Source organism: Vidua macroura, chromosome 10 (assembly GCF_024509145.1).
Source record: "Vidua macroura isolate BioBank_ID:100142 chromosome 10, ASM2450914v1, whole genome shotgun sequence".
Lineage (NCBI taxonomy): Eukaryota > Metazoa > Chordata > Aves > Passeriformes > Viduidae > Vidua > Vidua macroura.
The window spans coordinates 161,909-186,685 of NC_071580.1; the positions used below are offsets into that span (position 1 = coordinate 161,909).

General features: G+C 39.0%; 1 protein-coding gene and 1 long non-coding RNA gene across 4 annotated transcripts in view; one reads left to right on the forward strand and one right to left on the reverse strand.

The window, feature by feature from the left end:
• WWTR1 (WW domain containing transcription regulator 1) overlaps positions 1 to 24,777 on the reverse strand; it is a 45,502-nt gene that overhangs the window by 9,817 nt on the left and 10,908 nt on the right. For all 3 annotated transcript variants that reach the window (XR_008438567.1, XM_053986098.1, XM_053986099.1), the window contains exons 2-3: positions 11,195 to 11,331; positions 351 to 559 (exon numbers count right to left, since the gene is read on the reverse strand). Coding sequence is in view for 2 of the 3 variants with exons in the window: in XM_053986098.1 (XP_053842073.1) it covers positions 351 to 559; positions 11,195 to 11,331 (346 nt within the window). In the remaining variant the exon portion in view is untranslated. The remainder of the gene's footprint in view (positions 1 to 350; positions 560 to 11,194; positions 11,332 to 24,777) is intronic.
• On the forward strand, positions 1,365 to 5,071 carry LOC128812010 (uncharacterized). The gene is made up of 2 exons (XR_008438568.1): positions 1,365 to 1,564; positions 4,859 to 5,071. It is a non-coding gene; the product is annotated as an uncharacterized LOC128812010 (long non-coding RNA).

Below are 24,777 nucleotides of genomic sequence, written 5' to 3' on the forward strand. Positions count from 1 at the left end.
TGGTCTCCTATGCAAACCAAGTTAAACTGCACATGAATCAGTGTTAGTTGCCCTAGTTGCTTACGGACAGACACAGAACAGAATTTGGCCCTTACATGACTATTAAGAAAGACTGGTAAGAAAGATGCCGGGTCTGTAACTTCTGACTGATGGCAATCCCGTGTTCTGTTCAGTGCTAGTTTTGAGAAAAAAAATTAAATTATCTGTTTATATTAGCTTTTTGGTTACCCTTCTATAAAACTATAGTTAGTCTTGACATAAAGTAACAGAGCTACTAAGTGTACTTGTTAAAAATTTGGACGCATTGAGCTAAAAGCTCTTGAACAAACTAAGAGTAACTTTGGTGTTACCTGTCGCAGTAACTCCTCCTGACGCATCCGAATCCGCTCCCTCTCCATCTGGATTCTCTGGAGCCTCAGCTTCTGCTGCTGCTGCTGCTGCTGCTGCTGCTGCTGCGTGGTCAGAGCGCCGGGCAGGGTCAGCAGCGCTGGGGGCTGTGGGGGGCGGCTCTGCTGCAGCAGGGCTGTGCTGGGGGGCAGCTGCGGCTGGGCATGCATCACTGTGGGAAAGACAGAACCCATGGAGCTTGGGCAGAGCTGTATTTTCACATAACAGAGGGCCCAGGACACATGCTGCTCACTTACAAGAATGCACTATTAGAATTACTGTACTTCAAGTGATTGAGAGAACTACTCCATCTGGCAAGATATGCACTAGCAATTGCTTAATAAATTATTTTTAATGTTCTGAATGTATCAAACAGGAATACTTACAAGACAACAAGTATTTATATTTACCCTGGTATGTTAAAATAGTTACCTAATGAACTAGTAAATAACATTTTTAAAAATTGAAAATTCCTAAATATGTGTGCCTATAATAGGCAGTAAGCTAGTAAAAAATATTTCAATGTAACATTTTCTTTATTGACAGATTTAAATCAATTATTACCAGAAGTAATTTGCAATTAACAACTGAAACTTTTTCTGTTAGGATATGAGCCATCAGTCCTCCACCTTTGGTAGGATATTCTCAAGGTTGACAGGGGAAGAACATCATAGACGGGAGGGTTAGAAACAGGACCTTTGATAAGCAAAGCTGAGTTATACCGAGGCAAATCCCTTCACTTGCTGACAGAAGGCTGTTGCTGAGCAAGTAAATGCTGCTTAGATTGTTAATGTTTCTTAAATCACCATAATCTTTTCTGTTCAAATTCAGAAACTATAAATCGGAGCAGAATTTTCTGTGAGATGGACATTTTTATTCATAGAACTGCTATGAAAGAAACTGTAAGTCTGTGCAGCTCTCTGTGTGTCACTCTGGTGCCAACATGTCACAAAGCTAATAGGATGCCATGTAATCTCAAGACAGGAGGTATCACTCCTGACTCACCAAGACAAATTTCTTCCTGTTTATGGTACTAAGAATAGCGTCCAGCATTGAAATCCTCCAGACAAGCCAGGAGTGAAACATAGTGAATTTTCAACATTTTAGCTCTATGGTTTGTTCAGGACCCAGGTTAGATTTATTACTGATGCAGATCAGGCCTAGCTGCATGGACCAGGTGAGAATTAATCCTGGGCTATCTCCAGAGCCAATCTGGATCTAAGGGCAGCTTTACTACCTGTAGGTGGTGCAAAGCCCACACTAATAAATCCTTCTGGACCTTGTGGAAAGCATCCAGGCAAATCCAAACCATCTTTGCAACCTGCTTCCAGAAGCAGGTGTTCTGGAGAGTACTGCAGATTGATGCCAGTGTGCCATCCCACAGGATGTTTAGATTGGAGATTAGGAAAAATTTCTTTGCCAAAAGGTTTGTCCAGCTCTGGAACAGGCTGATCAGGACAGTGATCCATCCCTTGAGGAATTTAAAAGCAGTGTAGTCGTAGCACTTGAGGATTTGGGTCAGTGGTGGCCTTGGTAGTGCTGGGCTAATGGTTAGGCTTGCTCCTCTTTGAGCTTTTCCAACCCAAATGATTCTAATTCTATCAGATCTGGGCTAGATCTTAATACAATTCATATGCAACACTATAGGTAGCGTCAGGTAGATTTTGTCCTGCAACCCTACCTACTTGGGCAAGCCCCAGCACCCAGGCAGAACACCAGCCTCTTCAAAAGAAGTGTGGCAAAGTGTGATGATACAGTTATTACAGGACTAAGACTTTTTACTGTTTTACCAATTTTCACTGTGTTAGTTTTTCAAGCAACAAGAAAAAAATTTGAATAAACTAAGTTGCTTTTCTTAATGGTAGAGTTACAATGATATGCATAGGAAAAATGGAAAAATATTGTATCTGGAATACTTTTAAGCATGCTTGATAGGTCTCATACTGTCTAGACTTCAAATTAATAGTGAATCTTTAAATACACTGGTAGAACAAATAGAATTCCAACAATGGACAAATTACCCTTGTGGCATATATACTTGAGCTTAGTTTGCGAAAAATATTTTAAAAGCTAAGTGCTTTTCCTGGGACTGCTCAGTTGAACCAGAACTGAACCCAGGCAGTAAAAGTGGGTTGGTATACAGCGGGTAACTTCTTGTTAATGGTCTGAACAAGCCCAGTGAAAGCAAAGTCTTGTGTCAGCCCCAGTGAGCAACTTAACAAACAGTGACATCCTACAAATCTCTGCTCCTTGTGATATAATCATATGCACATCTGTTGTGCTATTTATGAAGTTTTAGTAATGCCTGCTTTAATTTATATTTCAGCTCTGAATTTGTATTTGAATGGTATGAGGAACATAATAGTGTTTGGATTAAAAAAGAAAAACCTGCAGTTCACATTCCAGCTAGACTGCCCAACACAGACCCCACTCTGACACCATCAGACACACCAGGGACCCTTGACATCTCCTCTCAGCCAGAGCTCCATGGAGCCTTGGGACCATTGGGCTGGTTTTGAGAGGTCAAAAAGTTACTAAAGGAAAAAACAATTGGTCTTCAGTAAGCTTCAATTCACTAGGCAGGGTCTGGGACTCCAGTGTAACATTTCTAAAGTTCTGCAAAGAAAAAAAATATTCAGAAGCTCAAATCTACCACTCTGTGGTAAAGGAGACTGGCTCTAAAATAAGAAGAGAAAAGTATCGTCATTACAGCAGACAGAATCAGGGTGGCCTTAAATTTACTTCTCTTGGGGAAAACCTAATTTATTTTGCAAAATGAAGTAAGTCTTTCAGTAAACAGCCATTATGCAACTATCCAGCCCAAATGAAAGCAAATAAAACCATGGAGCTAAGTTACAAACCTGAACTATGCGACCACACTTCCATTGCAGTCCATGAAATTGCAACTATTTCATTTACATCATTAGACCTATGTGGTTTTATTTTTCCAGTTAGAAGAAAAATAAAAGCATTCTTTTATTGCTTTTGTTTGCCTTTAAATTAATAATGATATCCTAGTGAATTAGGTTTTCTGACATTGTAGGAGACCTTTCTGTTGATGACTTTGCTGGATTGGCAAGGATTATTTTGTGGACAAGAGACACTGCAAGTTGCAGAAGCCAAAACATGCAAGTGTCAATCATTTTTGACATATGCATTGAACTGATTGCACCTACTTTTATTATTTGTCAGAAGTGTCTGGATGCAACTGTGGGTCTTTCTGCTATGTTTATAGGCAGCCCAGAACCAAATTCCAATGAACTAGCCAACGCCAGGTCTCATGCAACACAGTCTGATGAAAAACAAATGTCTACAAAGGTTAAAAAAAGCCCAAAAACTGAAAAACCAGCCATACTACAGTTCTGACTTAGTCACGACACTGTAAAGAAAAAAAGACTGGGCTCCCCTCCTTTTCTCACTCCACTTCAGCCAACAAAGAACTGCTTGTTTCATTTATTTCCCAGAAAGAAGCATTAGCCTTCTAACAAGGTCAGCAAAAAATGCTGCTTTTCAGTTCTGGTGCATTTTGTTCCAAAAATCTGTAAAGTATTAAAGCAAAAAGTTGCACTATCCCAGTGCACAGAGACTCCTTTATTCAGATTTCTGAGCTGAAAATAGCTATACAGAAATTTCTCAACAGTTTCAACTCTTATGGTCTGTGATGTCCACATTTAACTAATCTTTCCCATCTTCAGTGATTTAAGACTAAAAAAAACAATACAAACAACCTGCAGGTGCAACATCAAAGCTATGATTTAGCAGGAAGTTATTTAAAAGATTGGAGATTTACTCTGCAAACACTTTAACAATAAATCAGTAACACAAAGTGATGATGGGAGCTGCTTGAGTGGACAGCTTTAATGCTAATGATTAATTACTGATGATTGTTAGGTTTAAAATATTTAATAAATTATCTTTACTTTTGCTTTATGCAATCTTCAGCTTTTACATTTCATTCACTTTGAAACTGTGGAAATGACCCTCCACTCTTGCACTGGGACATGTTAGGATTACTAACCTTGAGGGGAAATGCTTACACCAACAGGAACTTCTTTGTGTCAAAATTAAAAATTAGTAGAATTTGAAAAAATGCCAACATCTCTGTTGAACACATCAAACTTTAGCATTTCAGATTTACTAGATGGTCAGTTGCTGGTTTAAAGGCATATGTCCTTTGATTTAATTTACCTGATACTGAAGTTACTTCCTATTAGACTCTGTACCTATTAACCACTGTCCTTAAACATAAATAAATTACTCCATTTGAAATCTGCCCAATAAATCACTTGTTAGAGGTTTTAATTGCAAACTACCAAAATCCCCTCGTTCTTTTGAGAGCTGTATCACAAAACACTCATTCCCACAGATGAACGTGCAAGTCCTCTATAATGCTTTCAGGTCTCAGAAAGTAATCATCAGAAGCAGGTGCCAAGATTATTCACACTGACTGAATTGTGTTTGCTTCTTTCAGGATATCCAGTAATTAAAAATTATCTGGAACAGGAAGCCTTTCCACCATGCAGGTGGTATGAGGGTATGGACTACAGAGAGGGAAAAACATGTTCCTCTCAGTGTCACACATTTCTAGCCAAGGCAAACCAAGACTTGAAAAATCCTGGACATTAGTCAACACTCTTCACGGACATTAGTGAACACTAAAATACATATCATCTGGTTTTGAACACTTTGGGAGTTCTGTGTTCTTATCTCCAGAGACTGCTTTGACATAGTTACCAAAACTGCCTTTTATCATCCTTAAACAATAGTAGCTACACCTCTTTTATCATGGCAGGATATGGAAACTTTGGTTCATGTGTTTATTGTTCCTAGACAGGATTTTGGCACTGGCTTTTTGATTGGATTTCCTGGCTCGTTAAAAAAAATGAAAGCAGAGGTAAAGAGCTATAACTCCAGTTATAAGTTGTCCAGACCCATTTGAAATACCATTACCAATACAGCTGAAAGCTAAACTTCTTAGATTCATGGATGATTTTCTATTAAATAACAAGAGTCAAAGGCTCTTCACAATAAAAAATTCTAATCTGTAATATCCAATGTCCTACATTTTAGAGAACCAGTGAATTAATAGTGAAAGCCATTCTGCTTGTATCACTTGGGTCATGCCTGCTTGTGGGTCTTGGCAGACTACCTTCTGAGGTAAGGTTGTCTTCTTCAGAAGGGAAAACTAAGAATTAAATAGTTCTTCACCTGGAGTTTGATACAAGAAGTAAACGTGGTTGAATTCTCAGGATCAATGCATACAGTGACTCTAAACAAATTAACATCAGGCTTTCCACTGTTTTCTGCCTGAACTGGTTGATTTATAATATGAAGATAAATATTACCAGCTTCTGCCAGAGATGAGCCATGTTATTTTTCTTATAGTCAGTATTTACACATAATCTGATCAGGTGAAGGTGGAGATGTCAAGAACAAACTAAAATACATGTGGCACCCTTCTCCCTCTGCCAGAAATTATTCTCCATTCTTAAGTGTTTGTGTGTGTGCGTGGGTGTGGGACATGTTCTCACACTGCTCCACTCAGTGCTGATGACAGAACATCCATTTCCTTCATGGTGCCAGTCTCCTTCCTGACGAACACGAGAACTGCACCAGGACCACCTTCTCTGTCACAAAGGATTCCTACACCTGTGTGCACAAAGTCCCAAGCTTCTGCTCTGGTCCCACCACTGACCCTGCTTTCAGCAGAGGCTGGGTTAGAACCCTTGCAAGGCCCCTTCCCACCTAATCTATTCTGTGATGGACACAACCATAACTTGTGCAAGGCCTCAGCCATGTGTGGAAACTCATCCAGGAAAGAAGTTCTTACCTCAGAACAGGCATCTCCACCTTTGTGAGCTCACAGCATCAATACTGATCTCCCAGCAACTATCCCTCCATTCAGTACACCTGAATGAGTCCACTAATGAGGTTCTAATCAAACCTCCTTGAGGATGTGAATAGCAGACAGCTGATAAACCAGTATCACAGAGATAAAGTAATACAATCTGCTCCAGATATAGACAGAGTACAGGAAACACTGAAAATCTCAGGAACTGTAACACTATTTATAATTTTTCTTCCCTGCAAACGTGCATATTAATGAATTCATTTTGGCAGAACCTAAGAGATTATATATTTATAAGTTACTATGTCAGTGTACAGAATTAAAAGTGATTCAGGTACATTTTCTGAAGGCCGCCTTATCTGGGCCAACAGGTACTATATATCAATCATCATTGCAGAACAGCCCCAGTCAGCAGGGACCGTGAAAGACCATCTTGTACAAACTTACATGGAAAATAATACATTGCAAGGGAGAAAACAGAGAGGGTAATAGAAGAGGCTCAGCTCTAAGTAGAAGATCCACATGGACACAGCTTGCTCCTGAGCTCCAGACCTTGTCACTCCCTCCCTGACAGCTAGGTCATAAGTAACTACAGCATTTAAAACCCTTTCTGCCCATCAATCCCATCTCTGTGCATAGTCTGATGAATCACACAAGTTCTCCTTTACCAGAAGGGGTAAAGGAGAACTTTACCCCTTACAATTACACCTTTCTGTAATTGCTGCTGCTGGAGTGTCCACTGTGAAGAAAGGCAACGGGGACAGTGGTGAGCATCAGGGACACCCCCCCTCCAGCTGGGCTTTGGCCAAACACCAATTTTAACCACAGTTAGATAAATTGAAAGCCCCTATCCACACCTAAACAAACTCAGAGGCTTTTCACGAAGTGGCAGTGCCCAAAACTCTCAAACCAGCAAACTCTGGGCACTGCTTAACACACATTTCTGTCACTCACACGGGACGTAGAGTAACTGTGCCTCGCAGCCTGCAACTGCTATTTGCTCCAAATCCCACATCCAGCTGTACCACAGGGTGGGCAAGAAGTCTTCTGAGATTTTTTTGCAGATAGTATGTTCTTTTTGTATGAGATTTTTAAGGAACTCACATATAAATTCAAGCTAAATTATACAGAAAATGTATATACTATTAGAGGGGTTCATTATTTTATGGCAAAGTAAGTTGCAAATTGTTAAATTTGGAAAATATTTAAATGAAGACCAGATTGTGCTTACCCACTGCATGAAGAGTACAATCACAAAAGAAATCTCTTTAAAACACTTTGAAGGGAGAAGGATGGAAATAACAATGGTTTTGAGTGTTGCTTAATGTAGAATAGAGAAAGACTACAAAACAAGCAGCATTTAATTAAAAAAATCTTGCAAAAGAAACTCCTGTAAGGACCTAATTTTTCCTCTAAATCTTGCTACATGTAGTCCAAAATCATCCTCCACAGTGTTTGTAGAGCAGGGAATGCCATGAAGGCAGAGGGGCGTGTGCAGCTCAGGCTGAGGCAGAGTGTGACCCTCAGCTCGGGGCACTGCAGCTGCTCTCTCCTTCCTTCAGCACAGCGGGTCCCTCTCCTTGTTCAGGGACCTCGGCCTGACAACTGAAACAGGGATTGAGAGTAATCCTCCTTCCACAAATGGCCCTTGATTCTACTGCAATAGTTGATTGGTAAGAGATAGGTAATACCTTATCAATCAGCTGGAAAAGACTCTGTTTTAGAATGGGCGGAAAATTAGGATCTCTGCAGAATCAGCATCACGGTAAATGAATTTTCTGAAGATGCAAGAAATACACTGTTTCTGCTTGTCTTCAGTCTGAGGCTGATCACTTTCCCTTTGCTTCCAACAACAAAACATACACAAAATATTCCTATTAATGCTGTGCTTTCCTTAGTATATACATCTACAAATCATCTTAGAAGAACAACGATGGTAAAATGTTAAGAAAAAAACAAATTGAACAAGTCTAAATATATACTAACCTGCATGAACATGTTTTGAATCTATATGACAAATTTTCCTTTTCATTCATGAAATGTCACTGAATTTAGTCATGATGTATAAATGAGCACAGAAACTCGCCCAGTATATATTACTTTCCTGTAAATTCAACAAGATGAATCAAAGGAAAAAACACCCAATGCCTTTGTTCTGTAACATTTAAAAGGCAGTGCTTTTAATGTCAGTGTGAAAACTAACACTAATGAAGAGTTCACTTATAGCTCATAAATAGGCAACATAAAACCATAGCAAGAGAAAAGTTAGAAAAATACAGCAGGTTTTTTAAAGTATGACTACTAACTTCAACCAACTTTCACTACATGCTTTTGTATGCCTCCAACACAAGCATACTATGATTTGGTATCCCTTAGTCACACTCTGTGCTTTGATAAAATGTTTGTAAGTGCCTTTGTACAATTCCCAGCAAATATTGCTGAAAGTTTATAAACCAAAGCAACAAGCTGTACAAAACAAACCATATTTTCCTCCTCTTCATAAGAACTAGAAGGAAAACACATGTGTTAATAATTGGAAGTGCAGACCAGTGTGCAGACCTGAAATATTTAAATCCTTTTAAGTGGCACATCTTCAAAAGAAAAACTTCTTTTAATTCCTACCGTACAAAAAAACCCACAAACAAACAAAGAAAAAACAAAACCAAACAAACTAAGGCAAAAGGCAGATGCACAGACTCATTTGCTGCAAGGTCACAAAATTAGGGCCAGAAGAGTGGTATGGATGCAGCTCCCACTGCTCCTGTCATCTCTGTGAGCTGTGGGTTCCATCCCTTCGGGGCCAGCTCTCTCCCTGCCGAGGGAGCAGAGCCAGGAACGCGGGGCTGGGCAGCTGCACTGCCAGCACAGGGGAGCACCAAGGCCCTTCCTTTTGGCTACGGCAATTTAAAAATAGGGACATTGTACTTTAGCACTGGAAATGACTGTCACACGTATTTTAAACTGCCACGTGAAATATTCAGAGGCTGCAGTGCTCTGTGCAGATTACTGCACTCTTTCTGTGTAATTCCTGTGTGTATATACATGCATATACACACAGTTTCTAGATTAAATCTTACAAGATATATTTTTTAATAAAATAGTGTCACATTTTGTGTGCCCTTGAAAGCCATCAAAATGAGAAAAAGTTCACCAAGACATATTGATTGAATGTTTTCGGCATTAAATAAATATGGATACTGTGCAGATTTTTACATACTATTTCTAGTGGGAAATTCAATCACACATCTGAACCACTATGCCAAGAACTGCATATACACCTACACAAAAAGTCGAACTTTATATTTTATATATATATATATATATATATATAAAATATATATTTATATTATTTTTATATTTATATTTTTTATATATATATATATATATATATATATATATATATATATATAAAGAGCAGACTTTTCATTAGGTATAGACTTTTATTTCTAATCCTTTGAATCTCAAGAAAGACCCTCCTCTAAAATTCAGTATACATGTGTTTTAATCCAGGGTTTGGCTTTCATTCACTTCCACTAATAAACTGAGGGGAAAAATATTCTGTACACTGTCCTGACTTATGGCACTGCTGTTTTTTAACAAGGGACAATGTAACAGATGTTAACATAAGTGGAGGAGTTGGTATGAACAAAACCCCTGCTGTCCTATTCTTACCTCTCAGCCATTCCAGCACTGCTATAAACAGACTGACCCACACACAGCTGTGCTTTGAAGCCACAGCAGAGCAATTGTTAGTTTCACCATGTGCTACGACACTCTGCAGATACCCTAACCTTTCAGATTTTATTCAGGTTTCTTCTGCAGATATTCACTCTCACATTGTGGCTTGCTACTGCCCACTGAATCTTGTAATGTAACCAACACTCTTATTGCATGTATGCAAGCAAAGCATACAAAGTTGATGAGACAAAGGTAGAAAAAAGAACTGAAGCTAATTACCTCAGAGGTCCTAGGTGTTTCTTATAAATTTAAGACCAAAGTAAATATTGCACTACTTCTGTTGGTGATTACTAGCAGACAAATGTTCAGCGTTTTCTTGGCATGTGAAGAGACAGCACTCATGAACCACACTGCAAGTGGACAATCAAGAAATCATGAGATAAACTTACCAAAAATTAACCAGAACAAGAAACTGCTATGTGTTTTTAAGTCTCCCTTTTTGACATCTTGATCCTGTAAGCTCATCTTCTTGAGTAGTAGAAAAGTTAAAGCTCCAGAAGTGAAATAATAGGGATTATTTGCAATTCTCAATTATATGTGAAAATGATTTTTTTTCCATTTACAAATTTTCTTTAAAATTTTTGAGTTTTAATGGCTTTATTTTCACTAAGGCTTAAATCTGGCAATATCAGATTTATGTAAGTTGACAATTAGATTTACACTTGAAGTGCTAATCAGAAACAGCAAGGAAACCACACCAGTTATAAAATTTTGTGGGTAATTCATACTGCAAAGACTTTTTAGTAGTTTGCAAGTTGCTTCCAGTGCAGAACCTCACTATGCAAAAGCTCCACCACCATAAACAAACTAACAAGCAAACCAGCTACACCTTCTGACCTGAAGGAACACAGGAATAACTGTAGACAAGCTATCCAACAGCTTGGACATGATATGGAGGGCTTGTGAGGGTTTTGTACCACCTCAGAACAGAAAAGCACAGACAGAACTTATTTTTCTATGTCTAACACTACGCCAAAAAGCCATGGAGGCTCTAAAATAGACCACAAGATATTAGAACTTCACCTCAAACAGTAAAAATTCACTTGCTGCCATGTCTACAGAGAGGAAAATTAAGTAAATGAAGGGGAGAACATACTGTTAGGTCTGATAGCAGAATAAGAGCTACCTTCTTGAACCAAAAATTACTTTGACAAACAAATCAGGAGATGTCTCTCCTCTCTCTTCTGTGTTTTCACCAGAGAGATGCCATCCAGTACTCACTGAGATTTGGCTGAGACATTGCCATGGTCCTCTGCGGTGCCGGTGTGGACGTGGCTGCAGGATGGTGGCTAAGGTGATTCAGCGGCTGGTTCATAGGTTTTCGAGGATCTTGCCATGTTGTAATTTTTTCTATATGGCTGCGAAAAAAAGGATACAAGTTTAACATAAAATACCTGGTATATTATATTGACAGTTAAGCATAATGTCATGAAAGTCCTATTTGTTTTTCTTATTCCACATCTGCCCTTGTCATCTCCCCCTTACCCACTTGAAATTATCTATCATCTGGTTGCTCACTTTTTCTTCTGATCTTCTGCCCCTGCTGTTCTAATTTCTTTCTGCTCTACTGCTGAATAATTACTTTTACTTGAACAATTGGAAAATTCTATTGTCATACTGAAAATATGTAATACACACTCATCTTCAGATTATTTAATTGTCCGAAAGTTGTTTAGTCTTGTCCTACTAGTCTTTTCCTATCTATTCAATATATGGCCATTCCTCACTCAGCAATGGTCATTTTCCTGAGTATTGAAAAGACAAGTATTTGTCTTGCCAAACCCAACTGCTTTCTTGCTTTCCACATTATGAAAAGTAGTCTTTCTATATGTCTCCAAGAATACCAGCATATATGCCCACTACCAAACCAGGCAGATTGCAGCCTCATGACTCATGTGTAATCACCAATTTCTCTGTAAAGGCACTAAGAGTTTTTATTGCAATGCAGTTAACAACATACCTACCATTTCAGTATGCAAATTCTCATATACATGCATTCCCCCAAAAACAGTGGAGTCATGCACAAATCCACATAAATTTTACAGTGAAGTAACAATAACAATGATCACTGTAAAGTATTTTTGGCCACAGAATTCAGCGTTGAAAGAACTATGGTTTTGTTGCAGCTGAAAGTTTACACTGAAATGCATCTGTTTCGTAAGAAACTTAATAGGAGAAGCACTTTAAGGATGAGCATGTAATTCTATTTGAAACAAGAAAAGAAAAAGGAAGAATGTTAAAGCAATCATTAGTCTAGTATCTATCAAGGGATTGCCTGGCTCCAAGCCCAACCAGCTAACCAGGTCACTGTCTGTACTTGAGTGGGTTCTCTATTCGCTTTTTTGTTACAAAGAGGTAAGTCTTTAAGAAGAACATGTCAAAAGGCATAAAAATTTAAACATTCTGTGTCTGGAAAACCATTTTGATCCAACTTTCATAAAAGAACAGCCTAAAATTTTTACTGAGCTCCATCTTAAACTTGCCATTGCTTCTGCAGACCCCAGTGGCATGGCCACCACTCCACACCCAGCTGATCACTAGACCAATTTCACAACCAAGTTTCAGTCTGTATTGTGATGTACATCTCAGGTATTACAAAAAATAGTGTGAATTACAAGAAGAGAAAAAAGAAAAGAACAGAAAAATGTGACATCTTTATGCAGTCTGTAGCCATTTTCTTCTCCTAATATTTTGCATTTAATGTACAATTCTCAAACAGAAGATCACACTTTTACATGAATGTTACTCAGCCTGAAACTGCTGAGTCGCTTCCTTTCTTCACAGCTTCTAGAGTATTTGTTATTATTCACAATGAAACCACTCACCATTGCTTCTCTCTAGGATTAAAACACACTATTCTCCCGTCACTGTAAATTTTTATTACATTTTAGCTTTTATTCTCTTTACTCTTACATTTCAAGTATAAGAATTTTTGCATACGGTGCATGAAGTCACAGAGCCTCGAACTTTAACAATATGTAGCCTCATCTATAATATTGAAATAGAACTATGTACATAAGTAAAGAACTTCTACAACTTACTTCTGTAACTTTTATAAGATTCTTATTTGAGGCATATTCAAACATATGACAAGGCAGCCCCAAAAATCCATACTAAAATTCTTACTTTCAAGTTTTTCATAAGCAATTTTTGCATCTCTCATTATTATAAATCCTAATTATCAGAGCTGGCCATTTTTCAACAAGGTCTTCATTCATAAACAAGCAGAACAAAAAGCAGAAACGTCTATTTTAGCTTCTATTTCTGCATCATGAGTGAGACTGATGGGGGTCTCCATATGCAAACAAGAACTTTACATGTTCCAGTAAAATCAGAGAAAGTTAAATATTACAAACTCAATAATAAAAAACCTCAAATGGGATACACAAGAATCTGACCAATAGGACAGAGAACATGCTACCATAACTGCTTCTCCAACCTGCTCAGATCATGGCATTCCCACCCATAAAGTCCTGCAGTGCTCCAATTCAGCAAGTGCAAATTGAATCCCAGCGGTGGACCCTCATTAAAGAAAAATTAAACCAAAGCTCAGATCTAAACAGCTAAGTATTTTACTTGGACTTCAGGATTCTGTTCCACCTGTTGCACCGTAGGCTTTTGTTAAACACCTCCTGTTTGGGTGTCAGCCTCCTGCTTTGAAATGTCAGCATTCCTCTGAATTTGTGCTGCTGCTTTGTCCTACATTTTGTAACTGCAAGGCTCTAATCCCTGACTTCCACTGCAGCCTTGCCAAGACATCTCAGTGAGTTTAAATCAGCAAGCAGCAGCATGAGGGACACCAATTCTCTTTCTGCTTGTATGCACTCCAAATGAGATACAACCAATGTATCTCAGTGGGTTCTATTTTCAGACCTTTTTTCTTTTTGTTTTGTTTTGTATTTTTTTTTAGCAAATTTTTAGCAAATTCAGAGCAACTAATCTAGAAAGGTTGTAGGGGAACTGAGAAAGACAAACTGATTATTCTGTAAGTGTACTATCACCAGAAATAACACAAATACAGAGTTTGATCAACAACGTCAAGCTTTTTTGGGGTACTTTATCAGGGATTAAACATAGGGGCTGAGTTTTGTGACTGAGCCACATCAAAGTGAAGCTGCTGCTGAGTGGGAAGCTGGTGACTCACTACAGCACAGCTCTGACTCAGAGCCCCTCCGAGGGAGCCACACTCACTCTGCCTTGGAGCACCTCCAGCCATCCAAAGCCAAACATTGGGAAATCTGTTTACATCTCCTGGAGCAGAGCCAAGGCATTGCCCAACCTTCTCTTTGTCCCTCTGCTCCCTGTAAACAAAAACAGCTCAGAAAGAAAGTGTATTGCAAGTCAGAGGCCATTCACACTGCTCTGACACTGTGTGATGTGGCAGATACGCCTTTATACAGATGGGAAGTTTTTTAAATTTAAGACAATTACCTCAGGGACACAACATTTGAGCCTATTGTTTGAGCTTGCTCAGGGTACTGCAGTGCAATTTCTGGTAAAACTACAGCCAAAGTCAAGTCCCACATATTCCAGTAACCACCACCATGCAGGATTCAGCAGCAAAAGGGGAACTGTGTACAAACTCACAGAATATTGGGCATCTGTAAAAGTCTAGTATCATCTACTTCTTAAAAAGCTTCCCTTTAGTATTCCTTTTTATGTGATCTTTTTTCTCTTACAGTCACAGGTGAGGAAAATGCAAGATGTGAATGGGAATGATTTTTAGCTTTAGAAACAATTACCCTATGTGCACATGTCCAATTCTCCCAGAAACGAATGGAATTTGTGGGTTTATATGACACTGCACTATGAAACTGGCCTAAATGCTTAGCAGCAGTAGTTACACTTATTGGGACATTTAGAGACCTCCAAACCCCCTGCTCACCACAGGAACACCACCTCCTCCCTAAGGATAGCAGCAGCAGTGGTGCCACTGTCATACCTCCAGGAGGGCCTTGCCTTTAGGTGCTGAGTTTGGCCAAGGGCAGGGCCAGGAATCTCTGAGGGGGATCAAGAGGATCAAGAAAATGCTATAATTAGGCGGTACTTCACAGCAGCTTATGGCAGCTGTTGGAACTGGTGGGAGGACTGGCTGGGGTGCCACAACAACTGGTGCCAGAGCAAACACAGCCTGTCACCCTCAGCACTGCCCCGCGCCTGTCCCAAGGTCACCTTGTGCCAGCACCTGCTGGCTCTGCAGACCTGGGGATGCACTTCTGTTACTGCCATCCTTCTAATCCAAAAGCAGGAGGAATTTATTCTTCACTAGAAATCAACAGGTGAGAAACATTTTAGATTACCTCTTATAAAAAACCCTGTACATATGCTATGTGTTTTCCTGGATATTGAAAGAGAATTTGTGAATCCTTCTTGCTGGGAAAGGCTGGACGTGATGCAACAACTGCATGAGAATACACTGTTCTGTCCTTAGATGCAGTGGGATGCCTTCCTTTTGCCATGCTGCTTTTCCCCTTCTCTCACCATAGACTGGGAAATTTCAAGAGCCAAGTTCTGCTTTCATTGCAACATGAAAAGACTTCAGAGAAAGTACAGCACCATGTCCTAATGCCATGCATTCACCTGTACATTTGATAACTGTAACTCTTTAAGCAGACTGCAGCAGTCCCTGTGATGTAGAAGCTACCTTCAAACATGTAAGAGACAGTCACTTCTCCTACAAGTGCTTGAAAATCCTGCAATTTCAGTAGGTCAGCCCAATTTTTATGGTTTGTAACTTGTTTACAGCTCTGTTAAATTCAAACTTAAGTGGAAATGGGACAGACTTAAATTATGATCTGAATCACATCCAGCTAAAGACAATGAGCTTCACGCTGGCATGAACCTACTAGAAAACATTTGGAGAAAATTCTTGATTGGCATCAACAGTTTACTGCCAGACTGTACAGACAAAGCATCAATGTCATTAGGCTGGCAGTTGTCTCAAATTTTTTTTCAGTTTATATTCACATTACCCAAAAAAAAAGTAACGTGGAAGGTTTAACACAATGAACCCAGCTAACTCAGTGCTAGCTTCTCTTCATTCCCTTGCGGTCATGCACTGTAATACCACAGTTAATTACCTAATCACACACTTTTTCCAGAGAGTACCTGTCTTACTAAGTGCATTTCACTATTCAAAGGCTCTGTTTCTGATGTGCTATGAAGTATTTTCTTAAACTAACATGCAGCTTCATCCCATAACTACGGTAAAATTTTCAAACTCCGTTCTAGTGACAAGTGTAATAAACTATCTTTAAAAGATAATGAGAAAATCATCACAGTGAAACTTCAGACATCTCCATTTGGTTTTGCAAGGCTATCCCCATTCTACAGATCAAGGGTATAACAAATTTAACAGTATTCAGCACTTTCAGAGAGTACTTTGAAACATCTAGCCCCTGAATCTACAAAATACGTACTGCTGTTGTGTTCAAAACACGGCTCCCAGTGACTTTAGCTACCACTCTGAGTCTGTGCATATCATGAATCACAGGGAGGCGTGAGGGAGAGGTGTTAGTGTAGGGTGGAGGGGGTTCTTTCAAATACATACACCCTTTCATGCAAGTATATGGAGATAAAAATCTACTTTTTTTTCAGCAAGCACTAAAACAGATGAAAAGAAGAAGAAGGACTAGGGCCTTTCTTTGAGCTACCTTGTGAAGATACAACTTGACAAATGGGTAAGATGCTCCTTTCATGGGACAATACTTTGAGATGGGAAAATCAGACAGCTACAGTGTATTTCCTGCTATTTAGCGCAGGTGCCCCAACATATTGAGGTTTCTTGATGTTTCCAAATGTCTGGGGCAGCCCAAAGGCCACTTGGGCTGTTACAAATAACACCAGGTTTGAAGTCTCTTCTCTTTTTCTGCATTCTAAATCAATGACACATGAGGTGGTTGAAGGTCCCAGCTGAAGCCTGTGAATTGTGTTCCAGCCCCCGAGCAGGCAGCGTGCCCGTGGCCCCGTGGTCCCTGCTCCTGCTCCAGCCATGGTGCCAAGAGGAGAGGGATGGACACCTCGGCCAGCACGAGAAACAAATCCTGCTGGCTGTTTCACATACGTAACAGACTGATCTGCCCGACCCTGCAGCCCCATGTGAAGGAAATGAAGAAAAATATTTGGAAAGAGGAGGACAGGGCCAGGCCACTGCTCTCAACGGTGCCCTTTAGCCAGGACAGCATCAGCTGTGAAATGGCTGGGACAGTGTCAGCCTATTTCACAGTCAGTTCTGGTCTTGTGATTTCTGACAGGGGAAGGACAAATGGGAGAGATTAATAAAAACCTACAGCAGTGTTTTCATTTTACACCAAAATCAGACATCAAAAGACACATGCTATATTAAGGTTTTAGTATGAAGAACTTCCCTCTCTGAAAAGGAAGAATTTTGCCTGAATATTCTTCAGGCACTTCCAAAGCACTTGCTGGCACTTCAGAGTAATCTGGTGCAGCCACTGTGTGTCCGCAGCTGTTGCAAAGCATTCAAGGTGCCCCCACAGACACCTCAAAACAACCAGTGGCTCAGCCCAAACAGCTGCCTCAGCAATTTAATCATATGCCAACATTACTCACTGTTAATAAGGAATGGACAAAATTTTGCCTTATTCAAAGCCAAAATGTTAATAATATTTTGCAAAAATCATGTACTCAGTATATACACGTGAAACTAAAATAGCTATTAGGCGGAAGAGCGTAGAGATGCATGCCCCTGATTCCATTTCTGCTGTTTAACAGTTGGAAAGAATGAGAATATATCATTCCTTACATCACTAAAAGCACACAAATATAAAATCTAGTATTTCTCAATCACTTTCCTTTAGAGTGTAGAAATCAGTAACACTCAATAGTTCAGCCACTTGTTGCTGTGGGAGTTCAAGTGTCACTCTGCAGTACTCCAGCTCACAAGTTTGAGCTAATCAAATTCATGGCACTTGCTTTTTTAGACACCAATTATGTTTCATGAAAATTACATGAAGCATTAACAAGGAGCCACAATGTGATTATTAAACTGATTGAACCACGGACTTTGTTCTCCTGCTGTGTATTCATCATCATCTCTGATCTTGAAGCTGGAACATTACATCTGCATTTGAATATTTATTACACTATGCTAAGTAACTCCTTCAGTGAAGAGAGTTGCTCTTTTCCTGAATTAGTTTCAGCATAATTTGCTGTGAAGAGAACTTCGAGAATGTCCTGCTAAGCTCCCCTGTAACTGACTGATTCCATTGTTGGTGTACATGGAGGCCTTAAAAAACATTAAACTAGTTGTACAAATGGAAACAAAACACCCTTTGAGTTCTATTGACAACTTAAACTTTAGCATTTGGATGAAATCCCAATTCTTGAGAGAAAGGAAAAAAAGGTACTGAATGAAGCTATTATATAGAACATTCTTACGGTTTTTTAAAGTATACGGTATATAATAGCATTAATGCATTTGTTTACTTGATGAGTGCCTGTAGCACTCATATTTAAATATACATTTTATGATTTTATTAAAACTATGTTTATTTTATTTAGGGGAATATGTAGCAATTTGAAGACAAAGCATTCTTTTGTGAGCAATACATGACATTTTCAGATGTGTGCAGTTTCTGAAACTGTTGAACAGGTTACAGAATGAAAGGTTCTATCTGTCCTCTACTTGAGCTAGAGGGCTATCACAAGGTCTTGCTGTGAATGTCTCACTTTACCAGTATAAAAGCCACGTCAAAAGGGACCATATTTATGAACAATCAGGGCTTGCACACATTAAATATAAATTGGTGCTGTCTTGCAACAAGAATGGGAGAAGTGGCCCAACCTAATAAACACTCTTTGACTACCAAGGTGGCATTTCTAGACAAGCTGTTATTACTTTAACATATTCTGCATTCTAGTAGAAATGACTACATAAACAAGAACTCCCACTTCAACAACGCAGAGTGCCCTTATAAGGACACACTGCAAATCTTCCCCAGGCAAGAACAGATGGTAGGATAGAAAAACAACCCAGAGCAAAACAGGACACAAAATACCTTTGAAGTTATAGAAAAAATACCTAACGTTATATTCTACTGCACTGGCCAGAGGCAGAGAAATGTGTGTGTGACTCCACAGAATGTAGTCTCAAAATTCTCGTCTGTAATCAAAAATTTTATTTCATGTTTTGGTTTCTGAGTCTCTCAGAAGATGACTGCTAATGTTTCCAGGGCATTATGCATTTTGGCATGTTCGCTAACATAAAAAAAAAATCACTAAAAAAAAAAAAAAAAAAAAAAAAAAAAAAAAAAAAAAAGAAGAAGTTTTTTCTAGCACTGGTGCCTTTTTAATCAGAGATTTTAGAGGGTTGAATTAATTGTCATAATACCAATAAGGCTCTATTTTGCTATTTAACTAACAATTATGCACTGTTTTTCCTTTGTAATTTGAAGAATTGCTTGTCAAGAGCTTCAGATCATTGCAATATATTCAAGTACACTTCTGTAAAAGGTTTTTGCTGCAGAAATAAAACTATTTTCTACTCCATAATTAGGCCCATCTGCAATCCTATCTACCTTCTGATTTTGAAAGCATACAGAGAACAGCATTTCTTCAAAAGACAACAAAATATTGTTACCACAGTCTCTAGAATTTCCCTCCACAAATGCACAGCAGTTGTTCTAACTTTTTCCTATTACAAGCTTTTGAACTGCTTGGTCAGGATTTCCAAACAATAACACAGATTGGTTTGAGGAATACCTTTCCCAAACAGACAATCCTCCTTCACTAGAAACTGAACACTGGCTCAAAATATCCACATTTGTGCAAAGCAGTTCCTGGTACTGCAGCTTGCAGTCAGAGATCATTCTCACAACCTCAGCTTTCAGATCAGTACATTTATTAAGCTCTGAAAAGGCGAAAATAAGTTCTGTTCACTGAACTTCACAGACAGCAATATTTATATTTTAATATGACTGCCAGTAGCTACAGCATAACAGATATGCATAGCCAAACTAGATACTAATTGTTTTTTCCCCCTCCATGACCCAAATCCCTAACTCTTCGGATCAAGATTTACATCTTGTAAATAAGACCTTGGTCTGCCAAAGAGCAAATGCAAAAGCATTCTCTCCTATGATTTAGTTACAACAAACCAACTAAAAATATTGTTTAGGCAACAAATTTAATTCAATATATCACTGACATAATTATTTAGATTAATAAAATTACTTTGGGTCTATATTTATCTACCTCAATAGTGGTTATGAGGTAGCTAAAATTATTTAAAACATCAAGCCACTCAAATCTTTCAGTATTATAGAAAATAATTTGTTATTGAAATATCATCAGGAACAACTGGTACCTGTAAACACTGAAGTTTTATTCACTTGCTCACGATTCATCACACTTCTATTTTTATCCAACCACAAATTCTGGTTCTTGGTCCCTGCCATCCTTTCAAGTGTTATTAGGTGCAGATTAATCACAGAATCCTAAGAACCATTGTTTCAAACCTACGTGTTTAAAGTTAAATAAACACTTTAAATTTCTTTTCCATGTGCAGTAGGCACATAAGGACATGAACACATGGTTACCTGATGGAGTTGTACTGCCCAAGCACTTCTGCAAGGTCTAAAAAACCTTCCTCTCAGGTCTCTATTGACCCCTCTGCCAGTCAGTGGCACTGGTGACATTCCTGCAGACACCAGAGGGGGTGAGAATCCAGACCTATCTAAAAAAACAACCAACAAAGCTGCTTGTTGTTCCCCTCCAGCCCCAACCCTACAAACCCAAAACTTTCAGATCTCATTCCTACAGCAGAAGAAAAGGCTCCAGACACCACGGGCAGAGAAAGCAGCCATCAGGATGCCTTTGGCATTTCCTCTGCAAAATAAATTCAATAGGAAAAAATCTGCTTCACTTAAATGAATGCTGAGACAACCATGACCTTGAATGCATCAGGACTTATCTTACTTCCTCCATTTGGGCCATTTAATCACTACTGAGAATACAGTAAGGAAAACAGACAATTCAGGAGATACATAATTCTTAAAAAGACAAAAGGTAGAAAAGAATGTTGCCCTTTTTGTAAGTCCTCAGAAGGTGAGGAAAAGGAAAGCAATCAACCAAAATCAACTGCTGGAGCTAAGGGATGTGGAGCATGGCTCTTTCCTCTTCCCTATAAAATTAAGAAATCTATTAGGACTTCTGATACTCAAACACATCCCGCACTGTCAGGGCCTGAAGAAATGTCTTATGGATTCTATGCAAATAATGACAAAACCCTGTCTTTTATCAACATCAACATCTTCTCTACTATTCCCTACTGCCCATTTAGAGGGTTCCCTCACAACATGGAAAAATTTCTATGGCTTCAATCTCTTACAAGGCATATGCACATGAGAAAAATCCCATCACTTCTTTCAGTGGAGCCACAAGAAACAAACTAAAATTGGCCAAATTTCTATAAACAGCTGTTGGTTTGCCTGTTTTTATTACCCTCTTACTTTTAATTTTGAAGATCAGCTTAGAATATTAAAAAAAAGGTCTAAAAGAAATGGTTCTTTTCAGTCAGCACTAGTTATCCACTTCCCTCTGTTCACACAACTTGGAGTTATGTACTGTGAGGGCCTCAGTTCCTCACTCTAAGAGACAAAAAGGGGATCAGATTATGAATAACTTTTTCAGAAGTTCAGAACTTACAAAACTCTGACTCCACACATATTGGTTCCAGCTGTTCAGAAAATTTTAGTACACAAAGGTCAGGAGATGTCCTACTTGGATTATTTTTTTCATTATGATTCATGGTGGAGGTGATTAGCTAGCAGATGAATTTTTCTTGGACACTATTTCTACCTTCCATATGAGCTGATTAGTTCCCATGGAAGAAAAGGCAGGACAAATAACCACACTAATCTCCAGAGTTCAGAAAGTTGACCTTTTACTCAAATCTCAAAACTAATGTGTATCCAGGAAATCCTGCCAGACAGTCACTGTTTGCAAATGGTTGGGAAATGTGATCATTTGCCATGAAAAACAGATGAAAAGCAGGAGCTGCTTAAAAGACCAAGTCTTTTCTCAAATAAAACATTTCCAAAATAAAGAAACTATGTCTGAAAACTGACAGTTGACCTGAGCTTAGGAAGGGTGACAGCTCTGCACTGGTGTTCTCTGTACATGAGAATTTAAAAATGAGACCAGAATTTCAAATAAGATTTAGCTGAACATAAGGAATTTCTGTCATTTCTGACACTGCAGTAATATTCCAATCAAACACAGTCTGTTTGAAAAGAAATATTTTTAAGATTTAGGTACAAATGTTGATAAGCAAGGCTTCCCTTAAGCTCAGAATAAGGTATAAAAATATCAGATGTTTAGCAATGTAGGTGCATCTTACTGCTTTCCAGTGGGGTGCAAGGAACACGTGCCTGAGGATTACTGGTATGAGAAGATGGGCACATGTCACAGGAATACACTGTGCTGTATTCAAAAGGAATAATACCATGAAATGGAGGCAGCACAAATTACACATAGTATTAGCAAGTCAGATGCAGTCCCTAAATCTATTTATTTAGGAGTGCAAGAGAATGACTGATCAGGCAATGTTTAGCCTAGACATTTAACTGGGCTAACAAATACACTTTTGACTGGGGAGCAGTGTGGGGTGTATGTGTATATGGTTGGAGAAAAATGTTAGCTACCCTCAGAAAAGGTGTGGTTTTTTTTAATACTAAAATGTTGCATCATAGCTAGAAAAAATGCCGACACTGACTGAAAAATATAATTTAAAAGGCAGTGTCCTAAGTGCTGTAAAATTTCCTAATACACCATTTAAAATCTGGTACCTAATCTGGTACCTATGTTTTTTAAAATCTAGTAGGAATTAAATATTTCAGACCAGTTTCTTACCTGAAATACAGTCTCCCTGTGTGTCAACTGGACTTCTTATTAAATAAATGGAGAATTATTTAACAGAAGCATATAATACCCTGATCTGGAAGGGACCCATGATTATCCAGTCCAACTCCTGACTCCACACAGGGCAACCTAAAAGTTAAACCAGCTGTCTGAGAGTCATCCAAACAGTTTTTGACCAACAATGGCCTTGAGGCCGCTTCCCTGGGGAGCTTGTTCCAGTGTCTGACTGTCCTCCCAGTGAAGAACTTTAGATTGATGTCTAATTTGAACTTCCCCAACACAGCTTTGTGTCCTATCCCTAGGGATGGGGAGAGCACCCAGCACCTCCCTCTGCTCCCCCCATGAAGAACTCACAGACAGCATGAGGTCACCCCTGAGCCTTCTCCTCTCCAAGCTGCACAAATCCAGTATGTCTGCCCTCCTTTACAATTTCACATCAAAAATATTTTTCTGGACTGTATTTTATTGTTATTCAAAGATTTAAAATCCTTTATGGTTTTTCAAAAGAGGCCAAAGACTTTGTAATATTCAAAGTCAAACAGTAAGTGAAAATGAACCTCTGACCAAAAAGAAACAACTAGGAGGCAAAAGAAACTCCATGAGAATGCAAATTAAGATATGACCTGCAAGGTGTTCTCTCATCTTAATGAGTATCTGTGATGTTTTATTGGTATACTGAGTTCAGGGAAGCGTAAAAACACAATCCTATTAAAAATTTAGCTCGTAAAATGTAACTATATGTTGACAGTTTCATAATTCACAATAATAAAAATAATCAGATGATAACCTGCGTATTAACAGCAGGTTACAGTTCAGCTTACATCAGCCAAAACAAAATCATAGTCTTTTTTCTTGGATACAACTGAATTGGGACTCAAGCCACCCATCAGGTTCATGCCCCTAAAGCCACAGCCCCAGTTCAGGTGGTGTCAGAGGCTGCTGCTGTGACAGAGCTCTGTGCAGCTTTGTTCTTACACACAGAGAACAGGACAGAGAGCAGGCAGAGCTGCCTCCCTGCCAGGGCCAGAGCAGAGCAGAGGGAACCGCTCTCCAGCCCCATCTCTGCAGCAGAAGCAGGAATGGAGACCAGGCAGGGATCTCTCTGCTCCTCCCAGGGAGGAACTGAGCAAAAGCCAAGTGAGAGCATCAGGAGCGCGAGTGCAGCCCGTGGGCCCCTGCCAACGAACGCCAAGAGGAGGGGGGAAATTATCTTCTACATTTCCCTTAAATTCTGCTCTCATCTTACTCATCCACTATGGGATGGGGTGGGTTCGACCACTAGACCTGTTTTGGTATTATTTCTTTCCAATGTCACTGTATTTTCCAATACCTAAGATATTGTTTACCTGTTATTTTCATGGAAGGTTCTGTCTGTCAGTGCCCACACTAAGTCCTGTCAAAACAAAGGGGTCAAAATAAAAGTTGCACAGAAACTAAAAACTGGACCAAATTAAGCAGCAGGAGATATGTCATTTATCAACCCTGGATTTAAATTTGTAGCCCTTTTCATGGCAGAGTTAACCCAAATATCTGAGGTTTGACCTCATACAGAAAAGCTGTGTGAACTGAGGAACAACTATGTATGCCTCACCTATGTTTAAAGTGATCATCCTCTTGCTTTAGATTACTTTAAATAATAAACACGATGTGAAAGTACAATTAAATATTTTCAAGATTTATTTAGGCCTAGCAGAGATGATTTGGCAGGTCAGGATTCTTGCAAATGCCATCTAGAATTACACTATCAAAGGAATAGTTACTCAAATGTCTCAAATAATTCAATTGTAAACTGCAAACTCTCAGGAGCTAACATTACATAATTTTTTTTAAATTTGTGGTTTATGTAAAATGTCACATATAAATTAAATTTTTAAAACTGACATAGCTTTGTCTCAAAGACCCTATGGTGAAACACCTTTGCA